This window comes from Malaya genurostris, chromosome 2 (assembly GCF_030247185.1).
Source record: "Malaya genurostris strain Urasoe2022 chromosome 2, Malgen_1.1, whole genome shotgun sequence".
Taxonomy (NCBI): Eukaryota; Metazoa; Arthropoda; class Insecta; order Diptera; family Culicidae; genus Malaya; species Malaya genurostris.
Window position 1 is genome coordinate 320,765,420 of NC_080571.1, and position 24,638 is coordinate 320,790,057.

At 38.8% G+C, this 24,638-nt stretch overlaps 2 protein-coding genes across 3 annotated transcripts in view; both read right to left on the reverse strand.

Annotated features, from left to right (window-relative positions):
- Nucleotides 1-1,637: 1,637 nt before the first annotated feature.
- Nucleotides 1,638-3,875, reverse strand: LOC131431280 (uncharacterized). The gene is made up of 3 exons (XM_058596895.1): nucleotides 2,974-3,875; nucleotides 2,412-2,913; nucleotides 1,638-2,348 (listed from the first exon to the last, which is right to left on the reverse strand). Exons 1-3 carry the CDS (start codon nucleotides 3,636-3,638, stop codon nucleotides 1,902-1,904), a joined length of 1,614 nt encoding a protein of 537 aa, XP_058452878.1. The 5' UTR covers nucleotides 3,639-3,875; the 3' UTR covers nucleotides 1,638-1,901.
- Nucleotides 3,876-15,442: 11,567 nt separating this feature from the next.
- The window catches only part of LOC131431283 (centaurin-gamma-1A), a 378,759-nt gene continuing 369,563 nt past the window's right edge, over nucleotides 15,443-24,638 (reverse strand). For both annotated transcript variants that reach the window (XM_058596897.1, XM_058596898.1), the window contains exons 3-9: nucleotides 21,796-21,937; nucleotides 21,588-21,722; nucleotides 18,082-19,350; nucleotides 17,774-18,013; nucleotides 17,584-17,701; nucleotides 17,156-17,513; nucleotides 15,443-17,090 (exon numbers count right to left, since the gene is read on the reverse strand). In XM_058596897.1, coding sequence (XP_058452880.1) covers nucleotides 16,827-17,090; nucleotides 17,156-17,513; nucleotides 17,584-17,701; nucleotides 17,774-18,013; nucleotides 18,082-19,350; nucleotides 21,588-21,722; nucleotides 21,796-21,937 — 2,526 coding nt within the window. In that variant the 3' untranslated portion in view covers nucleotides 15,443-16,826. The remainder of the gene's footprint in view (nucleotides 17,091-17,155; nucleotides 17,514-17,583; nucleotides 17,702-17,773; nucleotides 18,014-18,081; nucleotides 19,351-21,587; nucleotides 21,723-21,795; nucleotides 21,938-24,638) is intronic.

Consider the following 24,638-nt stretch of genomic DNA (forward strand, 5'->3'; position numbering starts at 1 on the left):
TTGCACTTCGTTGCAAAACAAAAAGTGTTCTGTAAATAGCAGAAACTTTACGTCTGCTTAGCGGTTCAAATTGAACTGCCGAGTTTAGCACTAAGCAGTTCAATTTGAACTGCTCTGCACTGATGAGTCAAAGACGAAACGTAAAAATAATGAAAAGTATTTGGTTGGAATTGAAGAAACATTTAAATCATCTGTTTTATTCCTCCTAGGGGTACACAGATATATTATTGTTTTAGTTAAACAATAATATTTCCTTAGTGTAGCATACAGGGCTGAGAAAATAAAGACCAAAACCACATCAAAACGAGATCACTGCCGAAGAATCTTTTCAAGATCAGTTGATCAGTGAATTTTAAATCACATCGATCAATATCGGTACTGATCTTCCGTCACGCAATGGGTAGTTTTTTTGAGATAAAATGATTCTTGATTTATGTAAATTCAATCATTGGAAGACTCGATAAGCTTTGATGTTGGTGGAGGAAAATCACATATGATCAAGATAAGAAATGACATGATCTACGTCTGAAATCGTTGATCTCCCGCCCTTTTTCAAATGGAGTACAATTGAATAAACTGCATCAGAATCAGATAAGAGAAATTCTTTTCATATACTATTATCAATGCTAGAAAATCAAATTACTGAAAAAATTGTCAGTGCATAACTTAAGTTAAACCGTTTGAAGGCATCTTTTTCTGCTTTACTCATATTAGGCAAAATTTAATAATTTCGCTAATTTACTCGCTCCTCCGTGCACTTTTGCTGAATCATTCATTTCCGAACTTACAAGAAGAAGCTTTTACATCAACAAATACACGTTTTTCTATAGAATGTAAACGTTTATTGTGGAGATTTTTTCAGGAAATAGGGCAAAGCAGTAATATAATTATGTATTTCAAAAATGCGCTCATTGAAAATATTGGACGTCACATTCCAAAAACCCCCCCCCCCCCCTTCCCCCTGTCACAAAAGGTCACGTTTTATGAAACACCCCCCTCCCCCTTGCGGCGTGACGTCTTTTATGGACAGCCCCTTCGGCCAGTTCTGTTCGCTTTCCAAATAGTCACTACCTGCTTCGCGCGCGAGGCTCAAACGTTTGTAGACTGCTCATTATTTTTAACTCTCAAACAAACTAAAAATCCATCATCATCATACCGAACACAGTAACTTAATACGTCTCACAATAATATATATAAACAATAAGAAATAACAATCTTCGTAATACGTAAAAAAAATCTAAAAATTTGAACTAACTAACTAGATATTTGCTTACAAAACGGATTTTATGTGTGAAATACATTTGTGTGAGAAAAACAACAAGCAAAGAGGGAAGAGAAAAAACGAAAATAGTAGAATAAAGAGAAAAGATGAAGTGCAGAACGAAGCTTGAAAAGTAAAGAACAAAGAACGGAATATGAACAGTAACGATTAAAATTGAAGAGTAAAGTAAGGAGCAAAGATTGGAGAGTACAGACTGAAGAGTAAAGCGATAATATCAATAGGCTAGTAGGAGTGTTTAAATGAAATTGTTTCACTTAGGTTACATATCGATAGTTCAAACAATCTCATAGGGCTGTCCAAGTAAAAAAAAAAGTTTATTGCAAATTCGAGTTGCGTTTAATATACAAACCCCGGTTTGAAAATTATAAATTTATTTTTTTTTATAAATTTTTAAAACAATAATGTATTGTGAACAACAATATCTCCAAAAAATAAAGTATTTCTCTCAAAGCTTAAGATACCTAATCTTATCTACAACAGAAGTATAAACAAGATTAAAACGAAATTGCTCTAAGCTCGTTCTACTTAGGAACATCATCTTAACGAGACCCAATCTACTGTAGTCTGATTCCATTAATTTATAACTGAAACAGTGTTGAGTATGGAACAAAATATGCGATCATTTGTTGACTTGGTTATCTAAAATCAACTGTTTGACGGCCCTTCGTAAAATTTTTCCAGCAGCCGACGTTGGCAAGTGTTGTACGAAATAAACACCTCCGCGTAGTTTTTTGTGATCGCTAACCTGACCATCAACGATTGCGATGACTTGCTTCTCCGTCAGAGTAGATCCCGGCTGTCTAACAATCATTGCCGTTGGTAGATCTGTCGATTGATCGGCCACGGTTACACCACAGACACACACCTGCTTCACTCCATCGATTTTCTCAATGATGGCTTCCAATTCAGAGGGTGAAATTTGGTAGTTTTTGTACTTTATAATGTCCTTGATTCGATCAATGACGTACAGATACCCATCCCGGTCGAAGTAACCAATGTCACCGGTTTTGAAGAAACCATCTTCGTCGAAAGCTTCCCGCGTTGCTTCTGCGTTGTTTAAATAGCCCTGGAAGGGAAAAAGTGTACATTATAGCTAACACGATTGCATTGCATTGTCCCATGTACTCACCAGAAATCTATGTTTGTACTTGGCATGAATTTCTCCGGGTTCTCCGGGTCCTTTCCTTACACCGTCTTCATCAACAATTTTCATTTGTAAATTCGAAACTAGTGTACCAACAGATCCCGGTATAAATGAGCCCTTTGCTGATGTTATGAAACCAATTTCCGATGTCCCGTAGACTGGTTTGGCGATACCTTTGGGAAATCTAGATCCCAAACAAGTACGCAATTCCTCCGAAACCATAGCTCCTCCCATAGACCAACGTTTGATGCTACCGAAGTTCGCAGTTGGGAATTTGGGATGACTTTGCAGTACCGAAATGTATGAAGGAGGCGTAAAAATATCCTCTATTTTGTACGTTTCGATAATGGAGATGAGAGTTTCTTCGGTGAAAGATTTGGTGGTGATGACACGTGGTCGGGTACAGTACAGAGAGGTGAGCATAGCGAACATTCCCGTTGCCCAAAAGAGTGGACTAAAGTTGAAAATCGGTCCAGCTGCCAGATCACTACAAAAAGCGACGGGTTAATCAAATAATCATTTAGAAACGGTTTTATGTCGAACTTACTCGGTAAATACATCTCCTTCGAGCAGATGGGCATGTGACAAGCATACCCCTTTCGGAAGTCCTGTGGTACCAGAAGAACAAAGTACCATACCGGTTAGCTTCTTCGAATCACCCAAATATTCCGGCTCAAAACTATTCTCTCCGTCAACTGGTGCAAGTAAATCATCAACCGACCTAGCACTCCCATTTGCCTTGCCCATGACAAAAAGTTTAGCTCCAGGAATACCTGCCAGTTTAATGGCTTCTTGAACAACGGCCCGATTTTCTATATCACAAAACACGATCCTCGACTGACTCTGTTTCATCATATGTGCCAAATCTTCCTTGTTGAATACCGGCGCCAACGGATTCACGGCCAATCCAATCGTCAAGCAACCAACAAACACCGGAACCACATTGTCACTGTTGCAGCAAACTAATGAAACCAGCTCGCCCACCCGAAGGTTGTCCACCTGCTTGGGTAGGTTCAAGGCCACTCGAACGATTAGCTGTCTCATTTCCGCACACGTTATCTCCCGGCCGGTGTCGGCATTGATCTGAATTACTTTGCTCGGTGCTCGGGCCAACAGGTGAAGAATTACTTGACCGAAATTGGCCTCCGGATTTAGGATGCTGGGACGGATCGGGCCGTACCATGTTTTCGATTTTTCCTCGTAACGAGCCATTTTTTTGCGGAACTTAGCTGCCGTACACTACTCGAACCGAGGAACTACGTCGTATTGAAGAGAACACGGCGAACATAATGATCTTATATACAGAAACACTCGAGTAACGGTATTATAATGCATCAATCGCAGAATGATAAGGATTTCGTATATAAGAGCAAGCCTCCAGACTTACGGACGAATCAGCTGGCCGAGGCGTAAATCGGTTGATTGTATTCAAAGTTCTTACATACACATTGTAGTTGGGGACACAATGTGAGAAGAAAGTGATTTAATTTTTTTTTTTTCACAGAAAAACAGATGGTAATTTTTTCACTCTAGTAATATACTACCGTTCTGCGCATAATCGTCTCATATATATAGGAAATCCTATAGAATATGGGACAATTATGCGTAGAGCGGCAGTATATAAACTAATCATTAAAAAATGCTTCATCACGTAATCACGTAAAAATGCTTCGTCACCAACTTGCATAGAATAGTGATATAATCAAAATTGGAACATATTTAAATGCTTTCGCTTGGATGTCTGTTTTCTGGGATCATCTTCGGCGTGCAAAAGAATAACAACAGATTATGTCAGCTATCTATTGATGTAAATGATTGAACTCAAAGCTAGTCTTCGAACCAATGAATGAACTTGAATCCATTGGTTGTAGAACTATACAACCATCGAGCTACTCTAATCACAGACTAACAGACATGACAGTATGAGTAAATTCTTATAAAAAATAATTTTTCGTGATGCACTAGTTCCACAGACTAACAGACAGGACACTCAAATTAGATTTTTCAATCATTTTAACGGTCATTTCGAATATTACTTTATTTGGGACAGTACTCACATGTGTCATGATGGCGCCACGTTACCCTATCAAAAACATCCTGTCTGTCATCTAGACTGTGTTTATTTTTTTCATTTACCAACAGAGTGGCCATTCATACAGAATTACCTGTAATGTATTGATTTGTATACGTCCATGCGAATTTCATGCAGGATACAGATTTAATACATATTTCCAAAACTATTTACATAATTGTGCCTACATCTCATCCTCCAACGCAAGACATCATTGAACCCGTTTTGTTACATTATTTACTTGCTTCTGGTCTGTCGCCACTTAATTTCTGGTGAAAACTACCAACACAATAAAAAATAGTCTAGATGAACAACGTTGAGTCAAATAAATGGTTACCTTCCAACATCGCGAAAAAGTTAAATATATTATCAACGTAATCCAATAATTTATTGTGACGATTCATTTTCAAATATTTTGATGAAATCAGGCATCCCTGCAAGCAGCTGATCGGTGTTGACAAACGAGGGGAAACCAACTAGTAAAAAAACTTTTACATAACACAAGGGGTGTACAGATAGTAAATAGTTCGCGCAGTACAATATAGGTGGAGCTAGTGCATCACGAAAAATTATTTTTTATAAGAACTTACTCATACTGTCATGTCTGTTAGTCTGTGCTAGTTCCACCTATATTATACTGCGCGAACTATTTACTATCGGTACACCCCTTGTGTTATGTAAAAGTTAATTTACTAGTTGGTTCCCCCTCGTTTGTCAACACCGATCAGCTGCTTGCAGGGATGCCTGATTTCATCAAAATATTTGAAAATGAATCGTCACAATAAATTATTGGATTACGTTGATAATATATTTAACTTTTTCGCGATGTTGGAAGGTAACCATTTATTTTTCTCAACATTGTTCATCTAGACTATTTTTTTATTGTGTTGGTAATTTTCACCCGAAATTAAGTGGCGGCAGATCAGAAGCAAGTAAATATTGCCACTAAACGGGTTCGATTTTGTATTGCGTTGAAGGATGAGAGGTAGGCACAATTTTGTATATAGTTTTGGCAATATGTATTAAATCTGTATCCTGCATGAAATTCGCATACAAATGCAAATACATATCAATACATTACAGGTAATTCTGTATAAATGGCAACTCTGTTGGTAAATGAAAAAAATAAACACAGACTAGATGACAGACAGGATGTTTTTGATAGGGTAACGTGGCGCCATCATGACACATGTGAGTACTGTCCCAAATAAAGGAATATTCGAAATGACAGTTAAAATGATTGAAGAATCTAATTTGAGTGTCCTGTCTGTTAGTCTGTGCTCTAATCATGGCCATGCGCTTAAAACACAGACTAACAGACATGACAGTATGAGTAAATTCTTATAAAAATAATTTTTCGTTATGCACTAGTTCCACCTATATTGTACTGCGCGAACTATTTACTATCTGTACACCCCTTGTGTTATGTACAAGTTTTTTTTACTAGTTGGTTTCCCCTCGTTTGTCAACACCGATCAGCTGCTTGCAGGGATGCCTGATTTCATCAAAATATTTGAAAATGAATCGTCACAATAAATTATTGGATAACGTTGATAATATATTTAACTTTTTCGCGATGTTGGAAGGTAACCATTTATTTGACTCAACGTTGTTCATCTAGACTATTTTTATTGTGTTGGTAGTTTTCACCCGAAAACAGACCACGGCAGACCAGAAGCAAGTAAATATTGTAACAAAACGGGTTCGATTTTGTATTGCGTTGGAGGATGAGAAGTAGGCACAATTATGTGTATAGTTTTGGCAATATGTATTAAATCTGTATCCTGCATGAAATTCGCATGGACGTATACAAATCAATACATTACAGGTAATTCTGTATGAATGGCAACTCTGTTGGTAAATGAAAAAAATAAACAAAGTCTAGATGACAGACAGGATGTTTTTGATAGAGTAACGTGGCGCCATCATGACACATGTGAGTACTGTCCCAAATAAAGGAATATTCGAAATGACCGTTAAAATGATTGAAGAATCTAATTTGAGTGTCCTGTCTGTTAGTCTGTGCTTAAAATTTAGCTTGTTCGCAGGGATGTCAGGTTATTTTTTCAAAAATTTGTGATCAAACCTAAAACCTGTCTGTGAAAATCTGGGACCGTTTTCCGTACCCCAATAGCAGTTCAAAATAAATTTGGTGAGCAAAAAAAAAAGGTCTCGCTACCCATTTTCCGTACCATTATACCAGATCGAATTTAGCGAGCGAAAAAAAAAGGTTCACTAATAACACGCTGTGATTTATTCCAGAATCTGTGAAAATCTGTGATCATTTTCAGAAATCTGTGAAAATCTGTGTCATTTTAAAAAACTGTGCAGAAAATTCAAAATCTGTGAAACACAGATTAATCTGTGAACCTGACATCCCTGCTTCTTTGTTAAGAAATTTGACATTGGCATTGTTTTCTACTGAGTATTGCAGAGCACATAACTAATGACATTTATACTGCTTGGAAAATAACAGTCTACAGCAGTCTAAGCGGATTAAATCGATGGATTTAAACATATCTTTTGAGAACAAGACCTAAAAAAGTTGTGTAACTCTTCATCGAAATTAATCGTATGAGGTTTAGTTTTTCTCCAGAATGTTTTGTGTACATTCGAGGGGCTGGGGTCCACTAGGAGATTGATAGTACCTATTAGCTCTCTCCGGACAGTACCAGCCTAGATGCCTTGTGGAATCCGGCGGAAAAAATGAACCAAGAATAGATCCACTGGGTTCCTGCTTCAATGTCGTAAAAGGCGACAATTGCAGGAGCTTCTTTTTCCTTTCAGTTATCAGATATTTTCAATGTTTCACTTCTGATTACTCTATTTTACTAAATTATCTCTTCATTCAACCTATCAATTTCCGTCTAGCTTCGGAGAAAAGTTTTATTGGGAATGTTTTCTTCTTCCATGTTATTGATTGTCTTTCAGGATTATAAATTAAATGATAAAAATAACTATTGCGCAAATCCGTTGATATTACAAAGTTAATAACAGAGATAACATATATCAATATATTGAATACATAGTAAAAAAAAACACTCGATATATTAATACAATTATATTCAAACAATAAATTAATATTTTTCTCGATAGCCGGGTTCCCAGATCAACCAATATAGCCAATTATTAATTTTAATAAATAATTAAAATAATAAAGCGGAAATAATACAGAATCAAGACGCGCGTGAAATCTGTTGACCTTTATTTGTTGATTTAAAATGATTTCATAACAACTTTTTAGAATATGTCAATGCAATGAATCAACTATTTTGTCTAAATTCTATTCTCTCGTTTATTTTGTATCACGTATTTTTAATAACGTACTTTTTATTCTGTACGCGATAGTATTTCAAATTTTTCTTCAGTTTTCTCAAATAAGAGCTGTGAATCAAGACTTCCCGGGACTTCAATATAGGATATTGTTGAAACGTTCGCTCGGGAAGTCAGTGAGTTTTAATCTGGTGCATCCGAGCATCTTGAAACCGGAACATATTAAGTCGCGCGCGAATACTACCAATACTGAAATTTTTACTCACAAATATCCTTCTCCCGTGACACTTGTGGAGTGCGCAGTAGTATATACGGCCTCTAGTAACAACAAGTGTTGGACTAACATCCCTTCCCATTCCTTAGACGATCTTCGTTCGGGCCTGGCCGGCGCCGGTACTGATCAATGAATTCTGGGATTACCAGAAGATGTACATTGAAGGATGATTTACCAGTCCCAGGTCGGATCATCTAGAAATTCCCTGTACAATTTCAGCTAATCCCGATCAGTAACGGAGTAGCAACCAGGGGTGGTCGCTCAAGCTCAAGCTCAAGCTCAAGAATGTTTTGTGTACATTCGCTTTGTTGTGCAGTTGTCAGTTGTCGATATCATTAGTAGCAATGGACCATTCACGGACGAATTTTGTTTAGATCATAGATTATCTTGTTAAATCTAGTAAACCCCAGAGCCTGCAATCTCTAATTTGTGAAATAATTTTACTGAACTGAGGCTTTGGAGGCTAAAGATACAGCATTATATCGCAAGCGAGCATCTACAAACTGGATAAGTTTGGAGTACAGTCGTCAAGTACAGCTTTTTATCAATACTCATCGAAAGACACACTAGAAAACGACTGATAAATGAAAATAACGAAAATGCCTAGCGGTTTATGTTGAGCCGTTAGGTCGCGCTAGAAGTTAAACATAAACTGCTACGCACTGATGAGTCGAAGACGAAACGTAAAAAAATGGCAATTTGAAGAAGAAAAAACCCTCCGAGGCAAACACTAAACTTTATTCGGTAATTTTTTTATTTTTTAGCGAGTTTAGAACAACCGTTCCTTTTCTACTGATATATCAGTACAAGTAAATATTTGATGACAGCAGATTTTTGTAGGTAAGAGGTCTAAGCACAGAGAACAGACATCCAAGTAGAGATTTCAATGTGTGTAAGCAATTTAAAAAGCAAACACCAAGTAGTAAGTCTCCTGTAGAGGCGTTTCGAGCAGCCCAGCAGTTGCTAATGGGCTCTTGCGTTCGAGTTTCCATACAATGGTAATTAATGCGTGCAAAGTCGTACGGAACGGTGATTTTTAATGGATTTTCACTTGTATGCTTTACACAGCTTGTTTGAAAAAGTTTGTACTAGTTCGATCTAAGAGTCTAAAAGCAAAAACTTCCACCACGGAGAGCGTTTTAAAACTTTAGCAAGGATAAAAAGGACAATTTCGTGATTGATTTGTTCATTGAGAAGCTTCTTCTTCTATCAAAAATTTGCTCTCTAAGAGGGATTACCATTCCCGAGAATTTACTTTTGTGAGGACCAAATAAAAAAATGTAAGTGTGCGTAGATTTCTGTACTACTATTCACTGTGAAGTGCCTATAACAAGTGTGACGACATTCGTAATGTTGGTAACTATTCAGAACATTTTTGTACGATTCAGACGGTTAGTTATAGGGGGTCGAAGTTTCTTTAGACCCCAACATTTATGTTTGATTTTTTTTATTTTTTTTTCAATTTTTGGTGGTTGTCAAAGTGAAAACAACGATTTTTCACGAAAAAATCAACCGTTTTGTAACTGTAAAACCTTCACAAAGTAACAAACAACGAGAAGGAAAGCATTGGGGTATGGTTTTTTTATATGTAGAAAGTGTGTGTAAATTTTTAAAAAAATTGGTTCATTAGTTTTTGAATGATGATGGACACGGGTTTCCAAAACCTGCTTACGAGAAAAACGCGCTGAAAGTTTTTTGTCTATAAAATCAATGGAAAAAATTTTCTACTCAAGGAAGACCGCAGGGTCTAACATTTTCAAAAAATAATATTTTTTCTTTTATAATTTGTTATAAAGAAACATTTCAAGAATGTTTTGTCAAGTTTTTAAGTCAAACGAAGTAGAAGTCTTGGGTCTGTGCGCCAAGCTCTTGTCTCTTCGCAATATGAGATAAGCAAAGATAAAGGCTCATAACTGGCTAAGTTTTGTTCCTATAGGCTTGAAAATTTCACAGTTTTTCTATAAGTAAATACACAAAAAAACATTTTTCAAAAGTGTTAGACCCTACCCGCTCCTTAAGTTTTTTTTGTTTCTATGCAGATGTGTAGCTTGAATTTTAGGCTACAACTCCTATTTAGTAACTCGGAAAAACAGGTATTATTTTTTGATGAGAAAAATCCAGAATTTTATTTATTAGGAACTGCGGCGCTAAACCGGACTACAAAGTAGGGTGCCAAATCTTAAGATAACTTAGTGAGCGCAAAAGAAGTGAAATTCGTGTTCGAATGGATTGTCTTTGGTTTCAACCTTGCGTGAGACTTAGTCCTGCTCACTGGGAATATAGGTATTGTCTCGAAACTACGTCCTGTAGTACGAAATAAGTGATGTTGAAACTTTTTATTGAAGACTATTTGATTGTTTCGCTACATACAATGAACGTTTTGATTCAATTTATAGTAAATCTAGTTTTAATAATTGATAAGAAGTAGCATTGAAATATAGACAAGAATATTTATTTATTTGTTTATTTATTTCTGTTTATGTCCATCGGATAAACGAATCTAAATGGACAGATAGGGTGGGAAAAAGCCCATTTGAGTTGAGTCTTGTTTGTCATTCTCATACGGGCGTAAAAACCACCATCTTTTAAAACAGTTACAGGAACAAAAACAAGAACAAAACAACTACAATAATCTTAAAACGGCTAACTACATACTAAATGAATAACATAAAAAATAAATATTGTAAAACATTGTCAAAACATAATGGCACATCGTTTAATTTAACTAGCAAAGCGACTAGAGGATTCACCAAACTCAAAATAATCTTCGATTGTAGTGAACGTTCGAATACAAGCGGCTATCGGTTCATTATATCCGAAAAGAGTCCTGTGGAATCTGTGCTGAAGCAGAGTTGCATTTCGCAGTGTTCTACTGGGTGCCCGAAAATTCATTTCACAACGTAACTCAGGTGCATCAATCTCTCCGTTGATCAATTTTGCGACGAACAATGCTTGCTGAATTTTTCGGCGACGTTGCAAAGTATCGATTCCAATTTGTTTACATCTATCAGGATAGGGTGGCAAATTTGCTGGATCTCGCCACGGCAGGTGTCGCAGTTCCAAACGAACGAAGCGGTTTTGAACACGTTCAATTCGCATGTACCACGAAATTTGATGAGGAAACCAAATAACTGACGCGGTCTCAAGGATTGGCCGAGCCAGTGATCAGTACAAAGCCTTCAAACAGTGTGGATCTTTGAATTCCTTAGCGATTTTAGTAATGAGTCCCAATTGACGTAACGTTTTCGTGATTATTAATGATCGAAGTGAATCGAATGTCAATTTTTCATCCATTTGGTATCCCAAATCATTCACCAGGTTCACTCTAGTTAGGACTGAACGACCAATACAGTAGTCGAATTTAACAGGATGCATATTACGATGAAACGTCATCACCTGACACTTTGAAACGTTGATAAAAAGTTTATTCACGCAGCACCAATCGACGAAGAGTTGTAGTTGATGCTGTAATCGCCGACAATCCTCCACAGTTGGAACTACGACATACAATTTTAAGTCGTCTGCATATATCAGTTTGAAACCATCTCCCAGAGACAATGAAACATCATTGAAGAACAGTGTGAATAGCAATGGTCCCAAATTACTGCCTTGTGGAACTCCAGAACTTTTCGAAAATTGCGATGACGTACAATTATCCAATTTTACTCGTAAAATTCTGCCAGAAAGATACGAGTTTAACCACGACAAAAGCTGAGCAGAAAACCCGAGATGAGACAATTTGCACAACAGTATTTTATGGTCAATTTTGTCAAAAGCAGCTTTAAGATCCGTGTAGATTACATCCATCTGTGCCTAAGTCTCCATGTAAGCGATGCACTTTGACGTAAACGTCATTAAATTAGTTGTAACTGATCGTCCTGGCATAAACCAAAGACATCATATTAACGAGATATCCAGCTCTCACATTTCCCGAACAAATCATTGGCAACATCCTTTTTTGCGAGCATGTCGCCATCAGGTGAGTCCGCATCGAATCTCATACATAGAAGTAGGGGAGAGAACCACGATCCATAATAGCCTCGCTGACGATAATTTCAAAAAGTTTTGAAGAAGCAGAGAGGTTATCCCGCGATAATTTGCCACATTTCGTCGATCCCCATTCTTGAATACGGGGCACATGAATGATTGCTTCCATACAAGTGGGAATTTTGCTAGTTCAAACGATCGATCGAAAATAGTGCTAAGCGGTTCTGCTAAGGCAGTAATACAACGAGTTAAAATAGCAGCGGGTAATCCATCAGGCCCGGGAGCGAACGAGCATTTCAATTTCTTTTGCAGCTTTTTCAACCAACTCTGGAGTAACGATAAAAGTGCTCAAATTCACCATATCCACGGGAACGTAGGTAGTAGCTTCTTCAGCCTCATTTAAAGACGTCAAATTTAGTGAGTAAACACCTGCGAAGTGTTTTGCAAACAACTCGCAGCATTCTGAAACTGACGATGCAACCTCATTATGAAGAAAAACATTTGCCGGAATGGATGAGCATTTCCTTTTAGAGTTCACAAACCGCCAGAAACTACGTGGGTTACGTCTTAGATTAGATTGCATTCGAATTTGACTGATCGATGATAATTACTTTAGGTATGTTTTAGAAATTTTTGTAACAATTTATGTGCCCGGTTTAGTTTCGCATAGACAATTCATTTTCGAGACGGAATAAAAATTTTATTTTCCACGTAATTGAAAGCACTCAACAATCACTGGATTCAACACGTAATGAACCTTCGAAAAAAAAACACTAACCAGACCGTCATAACTCAGCGTCAATCAGCTAACTGACGCCTGTCTGTCATAAGAAGGGGCGTTTACAAAAAATTGACGCCCAATTTACGCGAATTTAATTTACGCGACTTTTTTACGCGTTTTATTTGAAATAGCTTATACAAAACAATCTAGCATGCTTCAGTGAATTGAATATTGTGAAATGTACAATCATGAATTGTTTAGTTTCAATGAATCTAAATAACATCGTGGGCATCCAAGAACTATCTGGAAAGCAAATATTGTATATAATCACTTTTATATGACTATTGAGTGCGGTATGTACTCGTAGTACTATCCACAGAAAATTGACATACTGTAATAAGATCTGTAGAAGAACTTGCACATCCAAAGCCTCCTTGGAAAAGGCCTTAAGGTCTACCAACGTAACCGATTATCCATCTACCTGAAGTTCAGGCCTTGAGATCTATCAATGTAACGCAAGTGCATTAACGAACTTATCGTTCTCGGACCATGTTCATGATGCCACATGCGATCAACAGGACAATTGTGATTGCTCTAGGCCATCCAAAAACTACCTAGAGTTGTGGTTCTACGAATACGAACAGCATTGAAAAACTATACGATGCTGAATGCTCGAGTAGATCTTAAGACCTGTTTTATACCGAAGTTCTAAGGCGACTGAGAACCTATCAGTTATAAATAGACAAATAAGCAATGTGTAGCTCTAAAAGTATAAACCACAAACAGAAAAGGCATTAGCCGTTGTAGTTCTTGCTGTGACACAGTGTAAGTGTCCCTAAGGCCAATGCTTCAAGTAGTTCTCGGATATTGGAACATCTCTTAAGCATTTCCATAGACTCAGAACATACTCAGAGGGTCCTCAGACGCTAAAGCATCGGACGTAGTAGGATTATTCATGTTATTTACATTAAAATCAAATGAAATTTGAAAAACCTTTTTTGTGCGAGAAAAATTGGAAATAACGCAATATTTTATTGAATTTACGCACCCCCAGCTCTGCGCGTAAATTGTGGTTCCAGTGTACTTGGATCGAAATAATCACCCCGATTCTGTATTTCGTTCGAATCGGATTGTTTCGAACGAATGCCAAATTTTGCAATCTATATCTCGAACGAGTTCGAGTTTTCCATACAAAAGCATCACTCGATCGAATTAGAGAATGCAAATTTTTACATTCGATCGACCAAATCCGATTCGATCGAAATTCAGAATAAGGGTGAATCGCTGCTTTAGAAGATATTCCAGCTGTCCGATTCAACCCCGTGCCCGATCTAGGCGCTCAAAATAGTATAAATACTTCATTTTTTTACTTTTTAGTCTTAGTTTAAATACCACTGGAAGTATTTCTGGTTCTTTCTGAGAATAGGCTTAGATCTGGTAAATATATTTCAGAAGGTCGTCCAACGGTGAGATAACTAAGTGCTCACAAGTTGCTATCTCATGCCTCCTCGTGTGTCTATGATGACATTTGGTCAATGGAACGGCGTTGACTGAGTACCCATCGCCTTCTGCATTAGTAGCATAATGAGAGGGTGCGAATTGGTTTGTAAGTAAAAACTCTTTTCAAATATGAAAATTAAGAAATATTCAAATAGATTAAGTATTTCGGCTTAACTTAATTTTGTTATCTTTTCATAAAAATCTTTTGTAATATTCCTTGCATTATTAATAGATTAGCTAATCCTTATTATTTGTTTTATCAAACAAACTACATATGTAAGCAAGCAGCTGGAGAAGTTTAACTACAAGGTACAGAATGATGGAACCTACATGGAGACTTTGAACAGAAATATTTTACGGCCAGATTACGGAGGAGAGATTTTCTAGTACTTTGAGCTGTCGAAGTTCGCAAATAAATATCTAGTGTGGTAAGCAATCTGTTCAAATGGCAATTCAAATGTAACATTCAATCAATTTTTTGTTTTTTTTCTTCAACCTGTGCAAGTGCTTCGCTCTGTTTTAGCCGGATTAGTCATCTTGGCATCATTTTTCAAGACTTTCGAGCTACACCCAAAAGAGAAATATTTGGATATTGACCAAGCGCAAACCCATGAACAAGCTACAGGTTATTGTCAGCGGGATGCAGTTCAAGGCAAACAGACAAGATGCAGTTCTTGTGGTGAGGAAAGTTATCAAGCAAACGGTACAAAACTTAATGGAAAGAGTCAATCGAAAGGCCTGGATATTCGCCTTTGCTCAAAAAGGAAGCATGAGTTTTTCTATGCTCTGTTTGAATTGAACGATATAGATAAGGTTTGAATTTTATCAGAGACTTCGGCCAATTTTTTATTGTAGCACCTTTTAAGTTTTAAAAAACCCACTTTATTGAATTTCTTATGAATCTCACAAGAGCTGAATAATTAACTACTCACATCATATTTGCAACTAATATGTTGGCTCGATCCAGGACGTAATTTAGCAATGATTTTATGAAAAATTTTCCCTACAAGAATACATTTTCTTGGTCCTCTATTCATATAGATTTTTTCAATGGTGATGACCGCTATTTGAGACTTATTGACCACTGGTGGGCGGTAGGGACCAGTTCGGGAATCACTGGTTTAGTACAACTAAATAACGCATTAGGATTTCTTCAAACTAGCTCACAACCGTGTCACAAACAAACTGGCTCACATTCCGCACAATTTTCGTTTATTTCCTGCCAGCGCCAGCCATTTTCTCTCCCACATGTTCATTTCTTCGTACTATCTTATAGTCTGTAACTGTTGCTCTTTACTATCCTACCACAATGCTACTACTGACGGGACTGACTGTGCCGTGACGTGGTTACACAATAGTACAATAGCGGTTGTTCGGTAGGATCCGAGGATTCAATTCGACTGCTGGTCTCTAAACATCATCATTTAGCTAAGGTTCTATTGACAGGCGTTGTATAACTACATTAACTGAGATTTACGCTACCGGTCGGTTTTTTTAGTTTTACTATTCCAAAGAATTCTACTGTGTGTTCTATCATATCGATTTAGGTTGCTTTTGGTTTAATGCATTTCAATGCCGAATCGTCGCGTTTCGCCGTTTTCTTTTATGCTACTGGTTGTTATCCACGTTGGTTGATTTATTTTCTAAACAGATTTTAGTGCTTTTATCTGAGGATATCAATCGCTGTATTAGGTCTGCAAAAATTGTTACATTTTCGGCATTATTAAGGGTCAGTGAGTGAACGAAGTTTGCTGGATTCTAAGCACGTTTTTTTAAAGTTTTTGATACATTTTTTTTAGTCAGCACGCTACAATTTGGCATTCTTTGGGGGGAGTACATAGTGAAATGAGCTTCTGTTTTATTTATATCGTATTAAGTAATGGAACGAGCATAGTGTAATATAGGAATTTTATTGTTTGTTTGTTGGGGTTAAAACTGTGATACAATCTAAAGTAACAGTAAATTGAACCTAAAATCAATCAAAATAAAGAATGGAGATAGTGAATAAATCAACAGTGTACTGCATGGTGATAGTTTCTTTTGTTTGTTTGTTTGTTTAAGTAAACGGTGCATTTTTTCCTATAATAATGGTTTAAAAACGAACATTGGCTCTCAATCTAAGTAGGGAATAATCGAATCTACAGACAAACCGTTTTCCGGTTAGTGAGGGATTTTTTTTATACAAGGGATCAAAGCATAAAATTAGTACCATAGAATACAAAGACCTATACATAAAAAAACAAATTTTTGAATTTTTCGTGAATCAGGTATCTTACAAACGGGTGGTGCTTGTATGTATCGCTAGGTTTCAGCCATTGCAACTTAAATAATAGTTAACTATTAGTTCTCTCTTCTACTCGCTACTCGATAAATGTTTTTGCCTTCGACAAAGGATAAATAAAACCAATTTCTAGCGCTTTCCTATCTCTGTATGTGTGTGTGTTTGCTACTAGTTTCGCTCGTTCTGCTTCTGATGAATGTCAGTTTAAATAGAGGGATCACAATGTTTTTTGAACGTATATAATTTAAGTCTAGATTTGTTGTGTTTCACTTGCAGATCATTTGTTTCGTCCCTTAGATTATGTTCGAGGAGAACTTTTCGAATGTTCCTTGGTCGATGGTTTCCCTTCGGCGCGGTAACGTGCCACTGGCCGTGAACGGAGCAGGATCCGTGCAACCGAGGCTGGTCAACAGTTCCACCAGGGCGACCGTCGTTTCCACGTTGACGTGGTGCGGCGTATTGCTAGCTTGGCGTGCCGCGGCCAGTGAGTTGGCCGCTTTGGCATACGTCAAACAGGATCGGCCCTCGTGGTCGATGTGCTTCAGGTTGGCGTGGTGCTGGAATAAAAGTGGACAAAAGTTAGCATTGCTATCGTTTAGTTGAGAGAAAGTTTCAAACGTACCCAGATCAACAGTTGCGAGATTGCCAAATTTCCAATGGCACACGCTAGGTGCAGCGGTGTTCGTAAATCTCGACTGCTAACGGTAGAGTTGATGTGCTCCTGGGAGGCATTCGCCAGCAGGATGATGATGGCTTTCATGTCCGATCGAACCACTGCTTCTCGCAGTTGCTGCCCGATCGGAGGCGATGGGTTGAAGGCGGGTAGGAATTCTTTAGCCTCATACTTATTGCGAATCCAAGCTTCCTTCTCCTCTCGAGAACTGGCGGGGGTAGGCTTGACGCGTCCGCGGGTATTCGATTCCCAGACCGAGTTCGCTAGACTGTTACCGATGGCGAGCATCACGCTGAGGTGACCAGGTCTGTTGGCAGGGTGAAAGATTGTTAATTTAATCATTGCAATCGAAACAAAGGAACAATCGAAATACTTACGGCCATTCATCCAATCCGAGTGACCGAACTTTGCTGATATGTGAGCCAAGATTTCGATGCACTCCGGAGCACTCGATGCACATCAGAACTCCCAGATTCAAACTGGCCCATTCAGGATCTGAAAAACAAAACATGAATCAAAATTTGACCCTACATCGAACAATCGAGCAATTGAACAAGCAACACTTACTCGGTGAATCGCAGTCCACGCAGTACCCATTGCCCGGAACCCGACTACGGATCGATTGCATCGAGGCGATATCACTCGGATTCAGTGGTTTCGATTTGGAGGATTCGATACCCTGCAATGATTTGAAGATCTCCTGTTCGATCACGGACACCCACTCGTCCCGTTCTTCCGAGTTGGAAGCCTCAAAGTGCCACTGTTTGTTGTCGAGCGAAACAATGTAGAACTCGAACCCATCGGAATCTGAAAGATTTTGGAAACACTGAGATTATCGCATGTTCACACATATCAACGGACCAACGACCAAGTACCTTCATACTCGTTGTTCTTCCCCACACCACTGCTCTTCATCCGCCGGTGCCGTTTCTTCACGTTCGGTGTTTGAGCATCCAACTTGCTGGTGTTGCCATCCGAACCGATGAAACTTTGCGAATTGCTGTTGCTGATAACGATTCCTTCGTCGCCACTCGTTTGCGGATTAGACTTGACCGGTTCCCGTAGAGTATCAAACGCAGTTAGAAGCACCTTTTCCGTCAGCTTTCGATCTTTTGCCAGTGACAGACCACCGATGCCTTCCGTCAGTCCATTGCTGTTGTTGCTGCCGGTTTGGGAACCGTTGGATTTTCCATTCATTGCCATCGGTGGCGGAAGATTAGCTCCCGTCAGTGCACTGTTGGTAATGATCGATTTGGAGCCACGAGGTTTTTGACCTGGAACCTTCACGGTAACATACTGCAGGGATACTTCCTTGCCATGAACGTCGTCCATGTAATCGTGCAGCGACGGATGATACGTCAGCCGGCCGTCGTCACAAAGTGTCACGTATTTCTTTTTCCATTCCTTGTTCAGCGATTTGCTGCTTCGTTTATACAAATAACCTTGCTTGATGGGAATCGCACGGCCACTTCCAAGTTCACCATTTTTTATTTTATCCTGTTGTTCCTTCTTCGACGAGGAAGGAATGAACAGATTCGATCTTCGCCGGCTCTTGCGGGATGTGGTTGGCGTTGAGGTTGGTGTCGGAAGTTCTTTGTCTTTTCCGCTGCCATTGGTTCCTCCTCCCGAATCTTTACCGGGGATCAATCCCAACGGTTGTAACCCGTCACAGGATACGGGATGGGTAGGTGGCACAAATTTAGCGATGTTGTTGTTCTCGTTGGTCAAGGCCAACAGAGTTTGCTGCGAAGTTCCGTGGGAAATCGTACCCCATTTCTGCGGTGGGTGTGATTCTCGCTGGGAAATTAGATGACCGGTCTCGCTGGCAAGCATTTCCGAGCTCAGCTTAATCGGAATGTGGTGGCTCGATGCGGACAGAACATGGTGCCGATGGGGTAGCGTCATATTGCCCTGCTGGTTCTGTTGCTGCTGTTGGTTGTTGTGATGGCTTGGCGAGGAACTGCTTAATGTCAGACCGCTAGCCGGGCTTCCGGTGGAAGACGAAAACCCATTGGTTGGGCTAGGAACGGATGCATGAAAACTGGCCACTCCAAGCCGGGTGCCTTGTGGCGTCGTCGGTCGTGAATTAGTCGGTGTGATGTTCGAACCGGTCGATAAACGTTGCTGGACGATCTTCTGGCAGGCTGCAATGAGTGAAGGTAATAATTAGTAAATGATTTCAACCGAAAAAAATGGCACTTATTATTACAATATCTTCGATAGAAAGGCATTTTCGATGGCAAAAAATACTCGATCCAAACACTGAAAACATAACCAAACAAAGCGCACAGCAAGGTACAATCAGGTTTCTTCTCCCTGCCTCAACTCAATGTTGGTACGCAAAAAGGAACAGCTTTTGCTTGCCGCTGATGCTGCTGCTGCTGCTTCTACGTTCTACGAATTATACACGGTCTGTTGTTTTGTGTATGTGCATCGTTTCCCCCACTTATGTACCAGATTTTCTTTCGCTTTGCTTATTTATTTACTCGTGTGCTTTGCGCAAGGGTTGCTGCGGTTTGTTGGTACCGTCGCCAGGGGGACGTCTGCCAGCCAGTGTTGTGCATGATGCATGCGTGCGGTTGGCGAGACGAGGCAAGGATGAAAGCCCAAAACAGCCAACGACAGCAAGGACCCTTGCCGGTTGCCAAATTGGCGGGGCGAGTCTTCGCTAGTGAAGACACAAACCTCATCACATGATTAACTGACACGGAATCCAATAAGATTCAACCGAAAGTTGAAAATCATTTTCTAACCGAGACCATAGAAATCTAATAGCAAATATTTCAATTGTATCATTTTTATCAACCAGAACACAAGAAAAGGTAATTGAAATATTGAGAAAAATAAGTTTTGATTGTCGTTTCATGGCAGTAATCCCAAATATACTATATATCAATATGGACCACTCTTGCGATTCACGAGGGACATCACAGTAAAGTGCGGTGGCAAAAAAGGTTACTAATACACTACCATTTTTTTAAATGCTCATATAACAGCTTTCCCAATCAGTACACTGAACCAAACAACTCCAAATATATGGAATATTTCTCGATATACATTGCCTGAAAAAATTAGCTGTGAATACGGCTTAGAATCGCAATTTGATACTAACTCGGAGGAGAACACATTGTTTTATAAAAATCTCTACTTACGTAAGTGTGTGCGAAATGTGCACGCAGAACAAATCAAATTAATCCTAATGCTAGTTCTAGAATTCTGCCAACAGTTCCGAATTATGTACTACAATTTCTTGATTTGAAAAATTAATCCATTTGTATTCATGTTTACTGTAATAAAGATTACGGTTCCAGTGATATAAATACACAATATCAAAATGTTTAATAAATAAATAAATGCTTCAAAACAAAAAAATTTAGTATATAAAAAAACGTAACTTGTAATTCACATCAACGAGAGCTATCAATTGAACTTTCTATTTGTTGAATTTTTGAACGGTTCGCCTGTTGAGTGAAATTCAACTACTTTTTAGAAAAAAATCGAATTTTCAAGTTTTGACTGAAAGTTCAAACTATTCACAAAGCAGTTCACAGCAAAGGGCAGATCGTTTAATATATGAACCCTCACAGGCTATAAGTTTCATTTTTTCAGAAATATTCATAACATTCATGAGCAAAGTTGAATGCTAGTTCCTAATTCTTGAAAGTGAAGACGATAGGCCTAAGAAAGCGTAATTCTACATTATTTATTATAGGCGATATTTACTTTCGTCAGAAAAAAAAAACACACACACTTAAATATAAAAATGTTCACACCTGGATGTGGGCATCAGTGCTGTCAACTGGTTTTTCCAAAAATCTGTATTTGGCGGAAAAATCTATCTGTACAAAATCTTTCTCGAAAAATCAAACATCGGTTTAGGGCGGAAACTGATTTTGCGACCAAAAAAAAAAAAAAAAAAGAGGTCGCCTGGTTAACCCATATGGAATCCAACACAAAAACTGGAGCATATCTGTATTCCTGTATCGAGTCCAAAAATCGGTATAAATACCGAGAAATCGGTATAGTTGGCAGCGCTGGTGGGCATCGTGCTCAATTATTTTTGACATTACACGTCTGGGTACACGCTAAACGCAAACTATTAAACATGACTGAACTGATAGCCTTTTTTTTCACGAGATGATGTTACTGTGATGTCTTTTTCGATTTGTATTGGATTCGTTAAAGTGATTCATATTGATATATAACATATTTGGTAATCCAAAGGTTTGGTTTTAAGCTTCACACTCAACAGGGAATGGATTCTAATAGAAAGACCTAAAGGAAATTGTTCGGGAGAAGGCTAATCTGTACCGTAAGCGAATTTGTTTGATAATTGTCGACTGAAAAGGGAAAAATCTGCTTGACTCTAGAAGAAACTCACCATCCTGAAAGACTCGTTCCACGTTCAAACCGTAGGTGGCACAGGTTTCATAGTACGAGCACCGTTTCAGATCTAGGGCCAGCTTTCGCGCCCGGGCATCATCGATGACACGTGGTGATCGTTCGCTGATGGCATCTGAAAATACAAACGTAACGTAAATGTAACCGACCCCCGACTCTAACAGTTCCGTAGTAGTATCTCGTCTTACCTTGCGTTCCTACCAGGATGATTGGGATCTCGGCACTGTTCCGGTAGTGGGACATTTTGGTGTAGTAAGTATACACGGCGTTGAAGCTCGATTCGTTTTCCAGGCTGAACACGAAGATGACCGCGTCGACCCAGGCGGCAAACTGCAAGCGAAAAAAGAACAACAAACATGTGAGGTTAAGTTACTCGATACCGGGGATGTTTTTTTTTGCGCTCGAAATAATAGTCAGCTATTAAGGCGTCACCGTAATTGATTTGTCATGGTGGGACGATTAATCATAAACATACACAGTCCGTCCGTCCGTATCTGTCACAAACCAGCCAAAGAAATCCTTTTTTTTTTTGAAAATATGAACCCAAAATCGATTCAGGTTTCACCCTATTGTTGTCATGCATTGCCGTTTTTTTTTTTTTCAAAATACTAGGGGGAAGTACATTAAATCAAATTCTGCACATTATTAACTAAATGACAAAGGAAACTTTGAGAGGTATCCGTGTCGTATGTTCTGTCCCCGAGACGAAACGAAAGATAGCAAGAAAAAAAAGTGCACAATTGCTTTTCCTTTTTCTCGATTGAAGAAGAAAGTTTTGATTGATATCGTGTTGGGTTAGTTGATTGATCCAAAAACTCGAAAACCGTTACAAAAAAAAAAGCTTATAAATAAACTCTTGATCCGTAAGTAATTTCCATCGTTCACGGACTCATCAAGATTGGAAGGGCGACCGTCTGCGGATTGAAGTAACTACAGAGAGAAAAAAAAATTGCAAACCAAGGGGTTTGAGTTAATTGTTGGCATCCACAAACTAGGAGCAGTATCCGATTTCGTTCTTTTGTTTTTTTTGACGGTGGAACAAAACAGAAGAGACCCCTAGCAGCCCGTCGCTGTCCATTTAATTATATTATTTTGATCCATCATACAAACGTTTGGCGGGAGCGTGGGGAGTCGCTGAAATGCTGAAAGTGGAAAAAATGACTCGAACGAATGACACAAAAAAATTTGAAATTCAAGGGTAATTCGCATTAGACCAATTTCAACAGCTGTTCAGTGCTGCAGAATGACGTTTGGATTGAGATTTTGGCGACCGAGGGGTGTGTCAACAGTACAATATACCGTCACTGATGGTGACGGTCAGTGTTTTTACGCACTGTTAGGCAACTACAGATGCCCGACCAAAACCGAATGAGAACGGAAACTTTTAGCCAAAACAAACTTTCACAATCGGATTTCGCAGTCCGTAAATCATCGCCCAGTCGCAGTCATCTATTCTACACCCTGCTGCTGCTGTTGGCCGAATGTGCCGCGGTGCGTCTGCTTTCGCGCGTCGTAAATCATCGAATTCGGTGGTGGAACAACAAAGCGTCAGAACGGTTCGAGGGCGAAATCCGGTCGGTATAGAGATGTTACAGTCGAGCGAAAAAATAGCAAATTGTAACAACTATTTTTTTTGGAAAAATAACCTCAAAACAAATATCACAAATCATTCCACCCCAAGCGAGCTGTCTCCGGGAGATGATTTACTGACCCCGGCAGTCAATTGTTTCGATAATGGGTGCGATTTGTGCCGATTTCCGAAACGTAATTGCCCCAAAATAAGTTAGACTAATGGCTTAAGGAACTAAAACGGTCGTAACAAACTTTACCTTCGCTGCGGGGAAATAATTCTTACTGGTTTCACAACAGCCCGGAGAACTGCACTTTCGTAAGCATTGAACTTGACTGCAGAAGCGGAAGTAAAGTCTAGCCACTCAGTTGCTCTTGCTGTGCCGTACATTTGCATAGAGCGCAGGCGCTCTGGCACCTTTTCCATCAAATTTACGACATTCCTCTGTTTCAAATGGGAATGGAATGGGAGAAAAAGTTGCCATTCCAAGGAGCAATTGCATGTATGCACACACATTTGTCCTGGCACAGACGGATCTGCAGGAAAAGTTTGTTCTCGAGATGGTACTTACAGCTCAGGGGACGCCTGAAAGGTAGACTGCCGACAGGACAACTTTATTGTTTTTCGAGTTTGGCATGACTTTCTTTAACGTGAAAGTGTCAACCAAGGCTAGGACATCTCTACTGGAGTGGCTCGTTAGCGGGAACGTGGTTGCACTGTTGAGGGTGTGAATGGATGACGATGGATAGCATTGACTTTGCTTTGACAACTAGTGTAATATTGTGAGCTTCTTCAAATGCTTTTAAGCAATAACAGGGAGCAAAACTTGAGTTACAGTTGAAGGTTTGTAGATGTTTGATCTAGAATGCGGAAAGTTTACATTCATAGTATCGAACAATAACATGATATTTCTTTTTCGACGTATTAGTGCTTCAGCAGTTCACTGCTATTGCCACTTAGTAGTACAATAAAAAAAAAACCTCTAAATGTACACTGCTTGCGTTCTAAACATTAAAAAGCACATTGCGCTTCGGCGTTTTTGTCTTAAAGAGTTAGTTTGTCTTAAATATTCAATGTTTTATTTATTCATGTAACAATAAAGCTCTTATTTAAGTATAATATTGTTCAACACGATTGTCAACAAGTCAGTTTAATCACCTGAAATCTGACCGATATTTCTTATCGGCTGAATGCTTATTGTGTCAGAAAATGATTCCCTTTTTTTTTTCAAAATACACAATTCGACTTTCGCAAGCGTGAAAGAACGAACGATTTATGAATATAAAAGAAGGAAGGTGATTCAACTATAGTACGTGTATCAGCGTAGTACAGTAATCCTAATAGTTCTTGAGATAACATTTAGAGCCATTAGGCTGACTGTATATATTGTTCCCCATCGTTGTCCACTTTTCGTTTTCTGTTCCTCCAATGCAAACAACCAGTAGCAGGATGAAGCAATCG

What these genes read in the sequence shown, in the direction of transcription:
- LOC131431280 (XM_058596895.1), bottom strand. Translation starts at nt 3,638, where the DNA reads ATGGCTCGTTACGAGGAAAAATCGAAAACATGGTACGGCCCGATCCGT. An exon ending in GAAGGAGATGTATTTACCGA is followed by an intron (nt 2,914 to 2,973) that starts GTAAGTTCGACA and finishes CGCTTTTTGTAG; the next exon opens with TGATCTGGCAGCTGGACCGA. An exon ending in AGTACAAACATAGATTTCTG is followed by an intron (nt 2,349 to 2,411) that starts GTGAGTACATGG and finishes TTTCCCTTCCAG; the next exon opens with GGCTATTTAAACAACGCAGA.